The 16,834-nt window shown below is 38.6% G+C and overlaps 1 protein-coding gene across 4 annotated transcripts in view; it reads left to right on the plus strand.

The window, feature by feature from the left end:
- The first annotated feature begins 2,619 nt into the window (after positions 1 to 2,619).
- cdc14a (cell division cycle 14A) overlaps positions 2,620 to 16,834 on the plus strand; it is a 123,268-nt gene continuing 109,053 nt past the window's right edge. For 2 of the 4 annotated variants that reach the window (XM_062979530.1, XM_003220043.4), the window contains exons 1-2: positions 2,620 to 2,946; positions 6,678 to 6,768. In XM_062979530.1, coding sequence (XP_062835600.1) covers positions 2,817 to 2,946; positions 6,678 to 6,768 — 221 coding nt within the window. In that variant the 5' untranslated portion in view covers positions 2,620 to 2,816. The remainder of the gene's footprint in view (positions 2,947 to 6,677; positions 6,769 to 16,834) is intronic. The other 2 variants (XM_062979529.1, XM_008109147.3) reach the window with 2 other exon arrangements.

Here is a 16,834-nt window from a genome sequence, read left to right on the forward strand (position 1 = left end):
TGAATGTAAGACCTATGAGTTCTGTGTGAGGATGTCATATTAAAAGATGAATGGATGGCCATCTGTTGGGGGTGCTTTGATTTTGCTTTCCCTGCATGGCAGCCATGTAACCCAGAATATCAAGGCAAAATGACCCATAATATGTGCTTTGAACTGGATTATCTGAGTCCACACTGCCATATATTCCAGTCCAAAGCAGATAATGTGGGATTTTATTCAGCTGTGTGGAAGGTGTCTCGGTGATGGCAAACTGGGAGGATGTGAAGCTGTTAACTTTGGCTAGCTCCAAAAGGAAGGACAAATGTTTTTGCTATATACTTTTAGAAACTTTCTTCTAGTTCCATCCCGCACCCCCCACTCTGCATCCCCCAAAGAGTGCTCTTAGGCCCCTTCTACACAGCTGCATAAAATCCACATTAAACAGGATTATATGTTAGTGTGGATTCAGGGTCCTTCCAGACAGCCATATAGCCCAAAATATCAAGGGAAATAATCCACAATATTTGCTTTGATCTGGGTTATCTAAGGCCCCTTCCACACAGCTGAATAAAATCCCACAATATCTGCTTTGAACTGGGATATATGTGGATTCAAATAGCCCAGTTCAAAGCAGATATTGTTGGATTTTCTGGCGTGATATTTTGGGTTATGTAGCTGTGGGAAGGGCCCTCAAATAACCTAGGCTGGATCTACACTGCAATATAAAATCTAGATTATCTGCTTTGAACTGGATTATATGGCACTGTAGACTCATATAATCCAGTTCAAAGCAGATATTGTGGATTGTCGGCCTTGATAGTCAGGGTCATATGGCTGTGTGGAAGGAGCCTTAATCTACACTGTCATATAATCCAGTTCAATGTGGATTTTATACAGCTGTGTGGAAGGGGTCCCACTCTGATTCTAGCCATCCTGTTTTATTGAAAGGAAACACTTTGGATAGTCAGGGGCCGTCCTTTGAAACCTCTGGAGGCTTGGCCTGAAGAAGAGGGGGGGGGGGGAATCCTGTGTGGAGACTGGCAGGTCCTTTTCCCCTCAGACTTTCCTCCAGAAGGAGGAGGGAGCACAGGCCTCTCTCTCAGGGCCCTTTCACACAGCTAACCCAGAATATCAAGGCAGATAATCCACAAAATCTGCTTTGAACTGGGTTATCTAAAAGCCCCTTCCACACGGCTGAATAAAATCCCACATTTTCTGCTTTGAACTGGGATATATGCCAGTATGGACACAGATAACCCAGTTCAAAGCGGACAATCTGGGATTTTCTGCCTTAATATTCTGGGTTATATGGCTGTGTGGAAGAGCCCCTAATGAATCTCACTTAGGCCTATTCCACACAGCTGAATAAAATCCCACATTATCTGCTTTGAACTATATATGCCAGTGTGGTCTCAGATAACCCAGTTCAAAGCAGATATTACAATATTTACAATATTTATATGGTGCACCTTACCCAGTCTACTTTTACAACCTCTCCATGTTTTAATCCATGTTTTTATTAGTTCTTGTGATTTGTTTTTATTGGCTAATGTTTAAATTTTTATAATTGTGCATGTCTTTTGTCTATTGTTGTTTTATATTGCTATTGTTTTTATTTGGGCTTGGCCCCATGTAAGCCGCCCTGAGTCCCCTTTGGGGAGATAGAGGCGGGGTATAAAAATAAAGTTACAGTAGAGTCTCACTTATCCAAGCCTCGCTTATCCAAATTTCTGGATTATCCAAGCCATTTTTGCAGTCAAGATTTTCAATATATCATATTTTGGTGCTAAATTCATAAATACAGTAATTACAACATAACATTACTGCATATTGAACTACTTTTTCTGTCAAATTTGTTGTATAACATGATGTTTGGGCCTAATTTGTAAAATCATAATCTAATTTGATGTTTAATAGCCTTTTCCTTAATCCCTCCTTATTATCCAAGATATTCGCTTATCCAAGCTTCTGCTGGCCCGTTTAGCTTGGATAAGTGAGACTCTACTGTATTATGATGATTATTATTGTATTGTGGGATTTTCTGCCTTGATATTCTAGATTTTATGACTGTGTGGAAGGGGTCATAGTTCAATGAGAGGTGTTGTTGGGTCCTTCAAGTTGTTTTGGACCTACAGCAACCCTACAGTGAATTTATCACAGGATTTGTTTTCCACAAGGTTTATTCAGAGGGAGGCTTGCACTGGATATATGCCAGTGTGAACCCAGGGCCCTTCCACACAGCCCTATATTCTAGGTAGAAAATCAAGGTAGATTTTCTATATCAAGATAGAAAATCCCACAATCTCTGCTTTCAACTGTGTTATCTGTGGGCCCTTCCACACAGCCCTATATCCCAGAATATCAAGGCAGAAAATCCCACATTATCTGAGTGTGGACTCAGATAACACACTTCAAAGCAGATACTGTGGGATTTCCTGCCTTGATAGTCTAGGTTATATTGCTGTGTGGGAGGGGCCTGTGTCTACACTGCCATATAATCCACTTCAGTGTGGATTTTATACAATTGTGTGGAAGGGGCCTCTCTCTCGACGGGACTCCTCCTCCTCCTCCCTGGGCTCTGTATGTAACAAAGCCCCAGCAACGCGGTTGCCATCGCCGCCGCTGCCTCCGCGGTGCCTGGTAACGGGCGGCGGGCCCTTTAAGGCGGGTGAGGGCGGGGCGGAGGCGAGGAGAGCCCTGCTGCTCCCGCTGCTTCTCCTCCTCCTCCCTCCGGCTCAGAAGCTTTCGCTCCCTTCCCCGGGCTGCCCCAGGAGGATGCGAAGGAGGCGGCGGCGGAGGGGGGGGAGGCAGACGCAGCAGCGGCGGCAGAGGCAGCCATGAGCGCGACGGCGGCGGAGGCGGCTTCCTCCCGCGCCTCCTCGCAGCTCCGCGCCCTCTTCCGCATGGAGCCCGCCCCGCTGTCCGCCGCCTCGGAGCAGCTGGTGGGAGCCTCCGAGCTCCTCAAAGGTGAGCAGGCGAGGGCGCGGGGAGAGAAAAACTTCCATTGAGTTCTCCTTCGGAGCCTCCCTCCCTCCCTCGAGGCACCTGCCCTCCTCCGCCTCCGGAGAGAGAAGTTTCAAAAGTTGCTCCAAGGGAGCCTCTCGAGTTTGGCTGCCTCCCTCTGCACCCCCTGGAGGGGCTCTTCCTATGCATTCTGTTATGCAAATACAGGCGGGCTGCCTGTCCCAAGTTACGAAAGAGATCCCTTCTGTACCTTGGGCCGTGAGTTGAATTTGTATACCAATCGGCTACAAACAGGCACCTTTTTAAAGTGTTATACCAGCCATTTGCATAAGACAAACGCACACACGCTTTGGATACCATAGGGAGGGATTAACTTTTGTTGTACGCAGGGATAGATGCTGTATGTGTATATGTTAAATGAGTTTGTCAAATGTTGTCAAACGCTTTCATGGCCAGAATCACTGGGTTGCTGTGAGTTTTCCGGGCAGTCTGACCATGTTCCAGAAGCATTCTCTCCTGACGTTTCGCCCACATCTATGGCAGGCATCCTCAGAGGTTGAGAGGTCTGTTGGAAACTAGGCAAGTGGGGTTTATATTTCTGTGGAAAATCCAGGTTGGACGAAAGAACTCTTGTCTGTTTGAAGCAGGTGTGAATGTTGCAATTGGCCACCTTGATTATTTATTTATTTATTTATTTACAGTATTTATATTCCGCCCTTCTCACCCCGAAGGGGACTCAGGGCGGATCACATCACACATATAAGGCAAACATTCAATGCCTAAACATAGAACAAAGACAAAGACAAACGCAGGCTCCGAGCTGGCCTCGAACTCATGACCTCTTGGTCAGAGTGATTTGTTGCAGCTGGCAGCTGGCTGCTCACCAGCCTGCGCCATAGCCCGGCTTGATTAGCATTGTAAGGTCTTGAAAATTAAAAGCCTGGCTGCTTCCTGCCTGGGGAAATCCTTTGTTGGGAGATGTAAGCTGGCTCTGATTGAGTCATGTCTGGAATTCCTCTGTTTTCTTTATTTACTGTCCTGATTTTAGAGTTGCTTGATACTGGTAGGGGTGGTCCAGTCCATGTTTTCAATCCTTCACATAATTTAAAAATTGCTTTTTAAAGTTATTCCCCCATTGTGCATGTTTTCTGTTAAACAGGAGCATGCTGATACTGATGTACTGATATGCAAGTATCACAGATACTTGTTCATTTTCATGGTTTCCACCTTTCTGCTGAAATTGTTCACATGTTTGCGGATTTCAATGGCGTCTCGCTGTAGTCTGACATGGTGGTTGTTAGAGTGGTCCAGTAAATAAACAACACTCTGAAAACAGGGGAATTCCAGACATGAATCAATCAGGGTCAGTTAATGCCTCCCACCAAAGGATTCCCTCAGGCAGGAAGCAGCCAGGCTTTGAAGCTGAAAGGCAACATTCACACTTGCCTGAAACAGACAAGAATTCTTTCTCCCACTCTGGACAGATATATAACCCCCCTTCCCTAGTTTCCAACAGACGTCACACCTCTGAGGATGCCCAGGAAATTCACAGCAACCCAGTGTGCATTCTGTTATTTAAATACAGGTAGTCCCCAAGTTACGAACTAGAACTGTAGCCATATACATACACACACAAACACACAGTTTGGATACCAAGGAGAAGGTTTAAGTTTTGTTATATTGTGGTTTGTGTGCTGTATGTGTATGTGTATGTGTTAAATGTGTTTGTCAAGTGTTTTGATACATCCAATGGGCTAATCAATGAAACATTCTATCAGTCAAGAGCATAGGGAAGTGTGGGAGAGGGAGATTATATGCATACAATGCAATTTGAACTGCATTATATGCATATAATTGCCCAAGGGTGAGAATTACAGACTGTTCTCGAGTTACAAACAAATGACTCACCGTTAAGAACAAGGGTGAGACAACAGGAAGTGAGAAATCTACCCCTAGGAAGAGAAATTCACTCCTGAAAGAGTTATCATTGGGAAAAGGTGTCTCCACTGAAGGTTTATCACCAATCCTTGTTACCATAACAAGCCAAATGTTTCAAATCCAATTATCACAGGGACAGAAAGTGAAGGGAAATCTTGTGAACAAGGGCCCAGACAGCAAGACAAACACTACAGGGATGTTAATCCTTCCCTATGCTATCCAAAGCTAGCTAACTATATATATATATATATATATATATATATATATATATATATATATATACATACATATATATACACACACACACACACACACACACACACACACATACATACACACACACACACACATACACACACACACAAATTCACCTGTTCTGACTTACATATAATTCAACTTAAGAACAAACCTACAAAACCTATCTTGTTTATAGCCTGTAATTCTCCCCATTGGCAGAATTATGTGCATACAATATAATTCTTCCTAAAAACACATACAATTATGTGTTTTTGCTATGTTGTAACCCGCCACGGGAAGAGCAGGTAAAAAAAACAAATTATTATTATTAATAATTGGGAAGTTTTGTTGGCACTTCTCTGAGTCTCATTGAAGTGAGGGAAGTGGAGAGATAAAGAAATAGAATAATACCACTATACATTTGGAAGAGTCCACAAGGGCCAGCCAGTCCAACCTCCTGCCATGTCAGAATACACAGTCAAAGCACTCCTGACAGATTATAATTATTATTGTTGGTGGTATTATTATTAATAATATTTAATAATAATATCATCATTTCTCCACTCCACATCTGTGCAGGGCCACAGAAATTCCTCTTGAATTGAATGAAAAACAGAGTGCATCTATACTGTAGAATGAATGCAGATTGATGCCACTGTCACTGTTGTCGCTCAGTGGCATGGGATCATTGTTTGTGTTAAAAGGTGTTTAGAAGAATGTTGGTGGTTTAGATTGTATCCACGCTGCTCCATGCCGTAGGATTCCAGGATTTGTAGTTTGGTGAGATTTGTAGTTTGCTTAGCCTTCTTGACAGAGAGCTCTGGTGCCATAGCAAACTACAACTTGCAGGGTTCTATAGCATTGGACCAAAGGCAGTTAAGTGGTGTCAAACTACTATAATGTTGTAGAAAGAGTTACATGACAACTCCTTCCTCACACCAAAAGTCCCGAGACTAAGGCCATATCTGTCCTGTAGAATGAATGTAGTTTGACACCACTTTACCTGGTCCAGTGCTAGAGAATTCTGGGAATTGTAGTTTTACAAAGTTTTTAGCCTTCTCTGAAAAAAGAGCTCTGGTCCTTCACCAAACTGCAATTCCCAGTATTCCATGGGATGGAGTAATGGTGGTTAGAGTGGAGTCAAACTGCATTCATTGCATCCTCAGTGTCTGTTTTCAAGAATTTTGCCTGGGAGATCACTATGCAGAGGGATCTTTTTCGCATGTTTGAGACCAAGAGAAAGAAGTTGAAACCAGGATACTAACTGAGAAGACAGCCTTTGAGACTGAAAAGAAAGAGCTTCTTTCTCTCAATATCAAAAGGTTGTTATAAGATCCATTTGCTTATAAGTACAGTATTGCTTTGCTTTCCAGTAAACTGTTGTGGTGAATTTGTCCTCTGTTCTTCTGATCACCTTTTGTTGGGACTTTCCAGCTTCAAACTGTATATTCTGGCCAGGGAGGGTACTGTAATAAATGGTATACTCAGGTTGAATTGTGAGAGATTACACAAGCAGCTCGTTGCCTCTCAAAACATCTCTCCCTTTTCCTCCTCCTCAGACCGACTTTATTTTGCTACTTTACGGAACAGACCCAAAAGCACAGTTAACACCCACTATTTCTGTACCGATGAGGAGCTGGTCTATGAAAAGTAAGTTCATTTCTCTGCCTTTTCCCTTGCCTGTTTGGGCTGCCTCCTTGCAATGCTTTTGCTTGCTTTCGTTTTCTCATTTGATGTGTGTGCTCTATTTTCCCCCTCTTCCTTTTCCGGGTATAATTGGTGTAAGTTGCTTCTTTCCTTCTCTTTCATATACAAACAACAAAAGGTCAAAGTGAGGTGAAATACTTTGATCATCACATGTATTGTTAAGATTCGAGGGTGGGTCAAAAGGTTTTGCCTCCTATGTCATCAAAACCTTATGAATGAACATATAACAGCAGAAATTGCTACAGATCATAGCCTGAACCATCCTCTACCCAAAACTACTGTTCAACATAGTCACCATCCATTTGTACACATTTGCGCCATCATTTAACCTAGCCATCAAAACCATTTTGGGAAAAAAGTGTTTTGCTTCGTGACCCATGATTTTAAAGCTGTTTTAGCGTAATTCAAGTCATTGAATCTGAAACCATATAGGTTATCTTTCAGAGGTTCAAACAGAAAGGGCCAAATCAAGGTTTTAAAAGAGCTTTTAAATCATGGGTCACAAAGCAAAACCCTGAAATTTTCCAAAATGGTTTTGATACCTGGGTTAAACCATGGTGCAAATGTGTACAAATGGATGGTGACTATGTTGAATGGTAGTTTTGTGTAGAGGAGAGTTCAGGCTATGATCTGTAGCAACTTTTGCTGTTATTATGTTCATTATGTTTTTATGACACAGGAGGCAAAACTTTTTGACCCACCCTCATATATATTATGTATGTGTCATTTATATAACTCTAGAACTTATCTTTATGACCAGTTTGTTTTTTAAAAGAAATATTATGTTTTTCTGTTCTTCCCTACCCAATCTTGATGTTTGTGAAATGGAGCCTACTGTTCAGTAACAATATAATTTTGTCAATTATAACAGATGGCTAGGTCTTTAAACAAACTCCGTTCACTCATCAGTTTTATATCTTTTAAAAAATTATTATTATGGTAATGATCATCATTATTATAAACGACAGTGTAAGTATACTGTGCCAAAATGCTTTTACACATATCTTTTATCTAGATTTTTTTTTACAGGAAGCTGTCATAGATCTATGACTCTATGAAGTGCGAGATAGTCGCATTACTGCTGGTTAATTGCAGCATTACACATATATTAGAATGGATTATCTCTGGATTATAGGAAGAGAGCTATTAAGTTAGCTTCAAAATGGCATTTTTAACTAAAATCATTATTTTATTAAGCAGCTGTTGCGGCTGAGATTTTTCTTGGTTAATGGTCTGTGGTTGCACCTGTCCTTTTACTTCCTGAGCAAAACAAAAAAACCAAAGCATCCATACAGAATGGAAGGATAATGTGTAGTCGAAGGCTTTCATGGCTGGAATCACTGGGTTGATGTGAGTTTTCCGGGCTGTATGGCCATGTACCAGAAGCATTCTGTCCTGACATTTCACCCACATCTATGGCAGGCATCCTCAGAGGTGTGAGGTCTGTTGGAAACTAGGCAAGTAGGGTTTATATATCTCTGGAAAGTCCAGGTTGGGAGAAAGAGCTCTTGTCTGTATGAGGCAAGTGTGAATGTTGCAATTGATCACCCTGATTAGCATTTAATGGCCTTGCAGATTCAAAGCCTGGCTGCTTCCTTCCTGAGGGAATCCTTTGTTGGGGGTGTTAGCTGGCCCTGATGGTTTCATGTCTGGAATTCCCCAGTTTTCTGAGTGTTGTTCTTTATTTACTGTCCTATAAAAATTCTAAAATCAGTACAATAAATAAAGAACAAGACTTTGAAAATGGGAATTTCAGGCATGAAACATCAGGGCCAGCTAACACCTCCCAAAAAAGGATTCCCTCAGGCAGGAAGCAGCCTTTGAATCTGCAAGGCTGTAAATTGTATCTTATACAAATTTATCTGGCAATAAGTCTCTTTGATCTCTATGGGTCTTACTTCTGAGTAGACAGGTACGGGACTGGACTTATGCCTACATGCAGCAATCTATATATATAAAAGAGTGATGGCATCACGGCGACCCACAAAACAACAAAACTACAGGCCCCCCAACCTCGAAATATGACAACACAACCCATCATCCACGCCTCTAGGTTGATACAACAAAAAAGAAAAATAAAGTCCTAATTAGAGAGAGAGGAATAATTGCTCTTATCCAATTTCTGCCAGTTAGAAGGCTAAGCTCCTCCAACTTGGTCTCCTAGCAACCCAATAAAAAATAATAAAAAACACTAAAAATAACTAAAAATAATACAAGAAAATAATAAAATATAATAAATAAAAATATAACTTACAAGAAAATTAATAAAAAATTGCAAATAACGTCAAATAAAAATTACACAACAATTTTTAACCAATACCACCACCACTTTGCCACAGCAACGCGTGGCTGGGCACAGCTAGTAATATAATAAAATATCAAACCTAATATTGTTAATATTGTGTTGTCAAAGGCCGGAATCACTGGATTGCTTTGAGTTTTCCAGGGTATATGGCCATGTTAGAGAAGCATTATCTCCTTATATTTCACCCACATCCTCAGAGATTGTGAGGTCTGTTGTTAACTAGGCAAGTGAGGTTTATATATCTGTGGAAAGTCCAGGATTGTCCTTAAACAGACAAGAGTTCTTTCACCCACCCTGGATTTTCCACAGACATATAAACCCCACTTGCCTAGTTTCCAGCAGACCTCACTTCTCTGAGGATGCATGCCATAGATGTGGGCAAAACGTCAGGAGAGACTGCTTCTAGAACATGGCCATACAGCCCAGAAAACTCACAGCAACCCAATGGAAGGATAGTTTGGGAGTTATTTTTAGAAAATAGTATTGTAATTTTTCTTTGATAGCAATCATTTAAGTTGCAGCACTGCACATCCATGCCTTGCAGTTCCCTTTTCCAAACACTTTATAGCCGTGGAATCTTGGCACAGGAGGACCATACTTAGTATGCAAAATCTAGGGCAAACAGAGGGGAGGGATTTGCAGTAAAGTTGTTTCTAATAATACTGCTGCAATAATAGCTTGAGTGTAGTTGGCTGGTCAACAGCACTGTGATCATGTTAACTAAAACTTGGAAAGAAGAATTTTAGCAAAGGAAATCTCAGAAATCTCTAGACTATTTGGCTCTCTTAAGAGTAGGAGCCATTGAATCGGTTTCAATTAAGTACAAATTCTTGGTGGTTAGTGGGATTTAGAATTCAATACATCTTGCTCAGAAGTAGATTTCAGTGTTATAAATTGGACTTATTCCCAATCAGAGATGTATAGAATTGCATCTTTGAAAAAATGATTGGTTATGGTTACTGTATATCTTAAACATGCCAAAGCTGGCATCAATGAAAAAGAGGTCTTTAAAAAAATAATTAAAAGAGCTCTTTGCATTTGTGCTCTGCTGTAGTGTATTACAATGTGGTTGTGTTAATTATCCTACATACCTTGATTGCTATTAAAATTATTTATGAAATTGCTTGGTTTAGTTTGCAGACATGATTAATAAAAATGGGTGTATACCACTTGCTAACAGTGAGCATATATCTATACAGTAGAATTAATGCAGTTTATTACAACTGCAAATGTCATTGCTCATTGCTATGGAATGATGGGAGTTATAATTTCCTCTTAAGAGAGACTTTGTTTTTTTTATAATAATATTTATTAAAACATTTGTTATATAGTACATCCTTTGTTATACAGCAGACCCATAATATTCAATATTCAATAGAATTCTACAATACATTTTTGCATCCACTGTTATTTTCATACATACATACATACATACATATATATATATATATATTCCATACCACCGTGCTCTCCTTCCCTCGAGCCATTTCTTTTATACATCATCTGTCCAAAATTTCATTTCCTCTTGTGGAGGTAATTTTCCATCCTTCTTTTTAAACCCTCTTTCAATAAATGTTCTCCATACATCATCAAAATCATTTTGTTTACGTATCCCTCTTTTAACTTTTAATTTACATGTCAGCTTTATCATTTATTGCCAATTTCCATACTTCCTTATACCACTCTTCTATGTGTGTATATATTTCCCTTTTCCAGTTCCTTGCTATCAGCAGTCTTACTGTTGTTAATAAATTTGATATTGCGTCTTTTCCCTCTTTTTTCAACTGTTTATTATTATGTAAAGATAATAAAGCTATACTAGGAGTTCTTTCTATTTTGATACTCATTATATCCTCTATCTCTTTAAATACCTTTCCCCAAATTTCACTTACATATTTACATTGCCACCACATATATATATATGTGCCCACTTCTTGACATCCTCTCCCACAATTTTTTTGAATAATTTTTGTTTATATTTTCTATTTTTATTGGTGTTAAATACCATTTCCATATCAATTATTATAATAATTTTCTTTAACCCATATCGATAAATTTTTCAAAAGTCTCTGTCTCCTTAACTGTGACCACTCCATTTCATTTATTCATTTAAGAGAGTCTTTGTATATTGTCACTCAGCAAAAGAGAAAGAAGGCAAATACTGTACAGGCAGTCAAAGTTACAAAGTAGGTTCTGTAGGTTTGTTCTTAAGTTGAATTTGTATGTAAATTGAAACAGGTACATTTTTAAAGTGTACCTCCAGGCAAACGTGTGTGTGTGTGCGCGCGCGTGTGTGTATGCTTTAGATAGCCTAGGGAAGAGTTTGTTTTGCTGTCTGTGCCACTGTTCAGAAGACTTCACTTTCTGTCACTGTGAGAATTGAATTTTGAAAAATCTGGCTTGTTGTGGAAACAAGGATTGGTGATAAAGCTTCAGTAGAGACACCTTTCCCCATGATAACTTTCTCTTCTGAGAGGTAGATTTCTCTCACTTCCTGTTATCTCACCCCTGTTCTTAACTATGAGTTATATGTAAGTCAGAGTATGCTGTGTATTACAACAACCATGCAAACATACCTGGAGAAATAGAGATGTGACAGAGTTGAGGATACAGAGTTTGGGTAGAGAATTTAAACACAAGAATGAAAGTTTGGAGAGACTGTCATAATTCTGTGGTACAAAGCATGCATAGTTGCATTACGGTGATAATGAAATGCTACTATAACACAATATAGTAACATTTCATTTTGTTTATATATGTGTGTGCTCAGAAAAATCCATAATGTGATACTGAATATGAAAGCTTTCCAAATCAATATTTTATTACACTTTTAGGCTGCATGGTTTTGAGGCATCATTTAGTTATGCTTGAATGTATTAATTGTTTATTATAGAATGTATTGGTTATATTTTCTGGAACCCAAGTGAAAACGGTGTGAAATAAAAATGGAAAAATTAACATACAATTACATTATTAAGCATATACAGAAGAAGATCTAGGAAAGGGACAATAGAAACATTGTCATGTTAATCACTCCTCAGTTCTGATTAATTGTTTAACAAACCTCATGAGACAAGCTTTTGGTATCTGAAGCTTTTTGAATATTAACAGAAATGAAACATACAAAGCATATTGATTTTGCCACCTCTGCCTCATAAAACAATATAGCTTTAATTCTTCTCTTGTTTAAAAGGCACTCGTTCTGTTAAATCATTCTTATGACTGAATCATTCTTAAGACTTTTAATGAGCTGCTTGAATGTTACATTAAGAGAACACAGTACCCCAGAATATTGACTGAACTTTTCAGTTTGCCAGATATTGACTAAGACAGAGTCTTGTTATTTTTATCCCACATTCCTTGATCTCTTTTGTTCTTTTTTGTATAGAAGTAATTGTGCTATCTAAACCACCAATAAGACTCCAGAATGCTTTTCTCGGTTATACAAGGATTACGTCTTTGGTTATCTATCCAGAAAATGCAGGTTTAAAACTTGCAGCTCTTAATTGTACTGTAATGTTGAAAATTTATGTAGTGATGTAAACTTTAGAAATATTCTAGATTAAAATCCAAACCATAGTGTTATTCTTTGCTCTCATTATTGAACTTGGCATTGGTATGGCTACTATTTGCAAGTAGTTGATTGTTTCTATCATCCCAAGCATGGCTTAGTTTTGATTAAATTGTTGTCTGCCTTTAGAGATGCTGAGTGAGGCATAATTTGCAATGATTCAGAAATTTGGCTCACAGCAGAATTACAGTGGACTCTTAGTATTCACTCATAGTTTGGTGAACTTCCCATGGATAACAAAATCTCTAAATGTTCAAGTTCTATTATATACAATGGTATAGTAAAATGGTATTCCTTATGTAAAGTGACAAAATCAAGGTTTCCTTTTTGGATTTTTTTTTGGATTATCAAACCTTGAACAGCAGAATCCATGGATAATCCATATGTAATATGACTTTCGTAGATCCTACTGCAAACATAGAAAACATTCTGACATGTGTGTAGAAGCTTCCTGACAATACCATACCAAAGAACCTCCAATGCTGGAAAAATATTCATTCTAAATTCAGTGATCTGGAATCCTGAAAGCAGAAACAAGGTGACAGCAGAAGGAATGAGCAGAAAACTGAAATGTTTCATTTTTCTTTTGGTCTGTTACATGGCTGATTTGTTGCTCCTTGCTTTGTTGTTTTCTGTATTTTATGCCTGTATTTAACACTGGTAGACATTTTATTGTGTTTAATTGATATTTACATTAAATCATTGTACTTTGATATGAAATGTAAATGAACATTGCTATGTAGCTTCTGCCATCCTACTGCATATTTTAAAACTACATTTGAAGAGTTGTTTGCTGCAGTTTCATTTATCATATGGGCTGTTTTCTACACATGACAAAAAATGTTTTGTGACCGGAATTTGGTAATGGTCCTACCGATCTGCACTTGTTTTCTTCCTATATTTCCAGTTAAAGTAACTGCCTTTTTGGTAATAGGACTGCTTTGGTAACACAGGCTCCAGTTTGTACTGTGACTGCCATGTCTCAAATGCCAGCTATTTCAGCTCTTTACAGTAGCTGTGCCAAATCCAATTAAATATTTTATGTTTAAACATCGGAACCTATCATGCCAAGAAAAATGAATGAACGAGTATGTTGCCAAATGGAAATAAAAAGCTGAAGAGTCTTACTACTATATTTTAAGATAAACCTGTTGGAATTTTGAAAATGGTTCTTTATGTTAAGTTGAAAGATAGCTCAAATGTCTTTGCTCTGCTTCCTTCTTTAATGTTAACATAATAAAGATGGTGGAAAATAAAACTGAAAAGCGATTGGCAGATACAGGGCTGACTTAGACTTGTAACTAATTAATGAGTTGGGAACTAGTAATTGGCTTATTCTTCAAGAAGAATGCTAGCTCTTGTTCTATCCCTTGCAAGCAGAGCTAGGCTTGGCATATCACACTTGACTGCTTAATGCACAATGGGCGTTCATTTGTCCAACACATTTCTCTAGTTGGTTTAAGCTTGTTCCAGTTTGGGATAGCTGATGGTTGCCTTAACTCTTTGTTCCTCACTAAGAAAATAGTTTATTTTACATTTTCTCAACTATATCTTTTTGCTTCTATTTTCTGCACAGTCTCTCTAAAGAGCTACATGAGCTGCTTACCTGTGAAAGAGAGACACATATAACATTATTACCAATGACAGTTTTGGGACTAACTTACTATAATGTTGTGTCGTCACAGAGCAAACACCTGTATTACCAATAAGACTAGCTTCATGCAGTCAGGAGACATTTAAATATAATTTATAATGGTTGGGACAATAAACAATGCATGCCAGCTTGTTTGAGTCTTGCTAGTTTTGATTATAAAAACAAGAATTTTGTGACCATCCAGGTGTTGCTGGCCTGCAACTCACAGCTGCTCTAGCCAAATATAATGCTGAGAGTTGCAGTTCAGGAACACCTGAATGACCATCCCTAATCTAAATGATTTCTGTTTGGTGTTCTGCTCTGTAAGAGTTATTGAAAAGTGAAAGCAAGATTGACCTTGGCATCCATCAGTTTTCCTAGAGTTTGTGGCTTATTTTAAAGGATGAAATTCTTTTGTAATTCAGTACATTCTGGAGATTGGAATAGACTCCATCATGTCATGGACAGGCACAGAGTTTGTATCATCTCAAATACAGACACAGTGGGCAAAACAAAAAGACAGCGTTTACACATGCAGGGCACTGAGGTGGTATTCCTTTTGCTATAACTTTACATCTTGATTTTTCTCCAAAACTGGCAGTCAAGATGGCTTACTAATTAAAACAAAACAAACCAATACTGTTAAATCATTAAACGTAAATTTATTATATACCCTGACCTTTTCAAAGGATAGAATTCAAAGTAAATTTAAAATTCCAATAATGTTAAAATACACAATTAAATATTGTATTAGTTCAATTCCACCCGCCCAAACATCTCTAAAAATGGAGTACATATTAGATTCACAGGTGCTTTTTATATATAAAAATACTTTTTCTGTTGGTAGTAATTGATGGTGTCTTAGAATCAAATAAATGTATAATAAAACAATAAAAACAACATAGCACCCTCTTAAAACCCATTTCTTTACAAGTGTACAATTTCTAATTACTGTTAGAATCAATATTGCTTCACTTGCTGATAGAAGGACAGCAAGGAAGAGGGTCTTTTAAACCTCTTGGGAAGAGAGTTCCAGAGTATAAGGCAGCCGTGCAAAAATCTCAATCTTTTCTTTAAAAAAATACTACTGATAGAAAGCTGATAGATCACAAACCTCTAGACTGTCTTAGCTTTCTACTGAGAGGATCTGTTAATTTGAGAGCATTTTCATAAATAGAACTGCCTTCTGTCTGAAACAAATACCATCTCATGCCTGACGTGGTATGATACATTTCTCACCTTGGAAATCTACTTGATTTCCATCTCGTATGACTTCTCGTTGAGACTGGACTTAGTATTTCTGAATGTAAACGCAGATTAGGGAATTAGACTTGTATAGGTCACTACAACAGTTTATTGAATTTCATAGAGCTTGGAACATTTGGTTTAAAAATTAATTGGATGATAAACTTGAGTCCTGTCCCCTCATGAATTACAAAGCTCATAAAGCTGTTGCCTGGGACCGGTGGGAGCCCAACATGTCCAGGAAACGTTGTTCCAAAGCATGGGATATATACACTTGAAACCTCACTTATCTAAATATCTCTTTTCTTTCCATTATCCCCATAACATGCACCTCCCTCGCCATTCAATTGCCTTGTTTGTTAATGATTAATGTAAAGAATGATTTAGTGTATATCCATACTGCAGCAATAAGTGAGTTTATTTCTAGACTACAGCAGTAAGTGGATAGTTACAAAGATCAGTCAGTGAATTGAGAATGGAGAGTTTATAATATGAAATTTGAAAGTATGAGGATATGAAGATTTATTTTTTATTTTTTTGCAGAACTGAGTTTTTGCATCCTTTCTGTCTCTCTATTCCCAATCTGCATAGATCAGTGGAGGAACACTTGTTTTGCATATAGGGACCGAGGGAGTTCAGTTCAGTCTAATACAGCGGTTCTCAACCTGTGGGTCCCCAGGTGTTTTGGCCTACAATTCCCAGAAATCCCAGCCAGTTTACCAGCTGTTAGGATTTCTGGGAGTTGAAGGCCAAAACATCTGGGGACCCACAGGTTGAGAATCACTGGTCTAGTGTCTTTAGTTTAAACAAGTATCTAACAAGTTTACTTGGGGAAGGGAAGGAGTGGTTAAAAAGTAGAATGAGAGTAGTGAAGAGAGAGAAAGAAAACAAGAAAGAAACAAATAGGGATTTGAACTGAGATATCCTAAGTTCATAACATTGTATATGCAGGATTACAAAGTGATTCATTGCAGCTCACACCAAATAATATTAGCAATGCATTGCTGTGAATTTTCCAGGATGTATAACCATGTTCCAGAAGCATTCTCTCCTGACGTTTCGCCCACATCCATGGCAGGCATCCTCAGAGGTTGTGAGGTCTGTTAGAAACTAGGCAAGTGGTGGAATGTTCAGGGTGGGAGAAAGAACTTTTGTCTGTTTGAAGACACTCCTGGACTTCTCACAGATATATAAACCCCACTTGCCTAGTTTCCAACAGACCTCACTACCTCTGAGGATGCCTGCCATAGATGTT

Source organism: Anolis carolinensis, chromosome 4 (assembly GCF_035594765.1).
Source record: "Anolis carolinensis isolate JA03-04 chromosome 4, rAnoCar3.1.pri, whole genome shotgun sequence".
Lineage (NCBI taxonomy): Eukaryota > Metazoa > Chordata > Lepidosauria > Squamata > Dactyloidae > Anolis > Anolis carolinensis.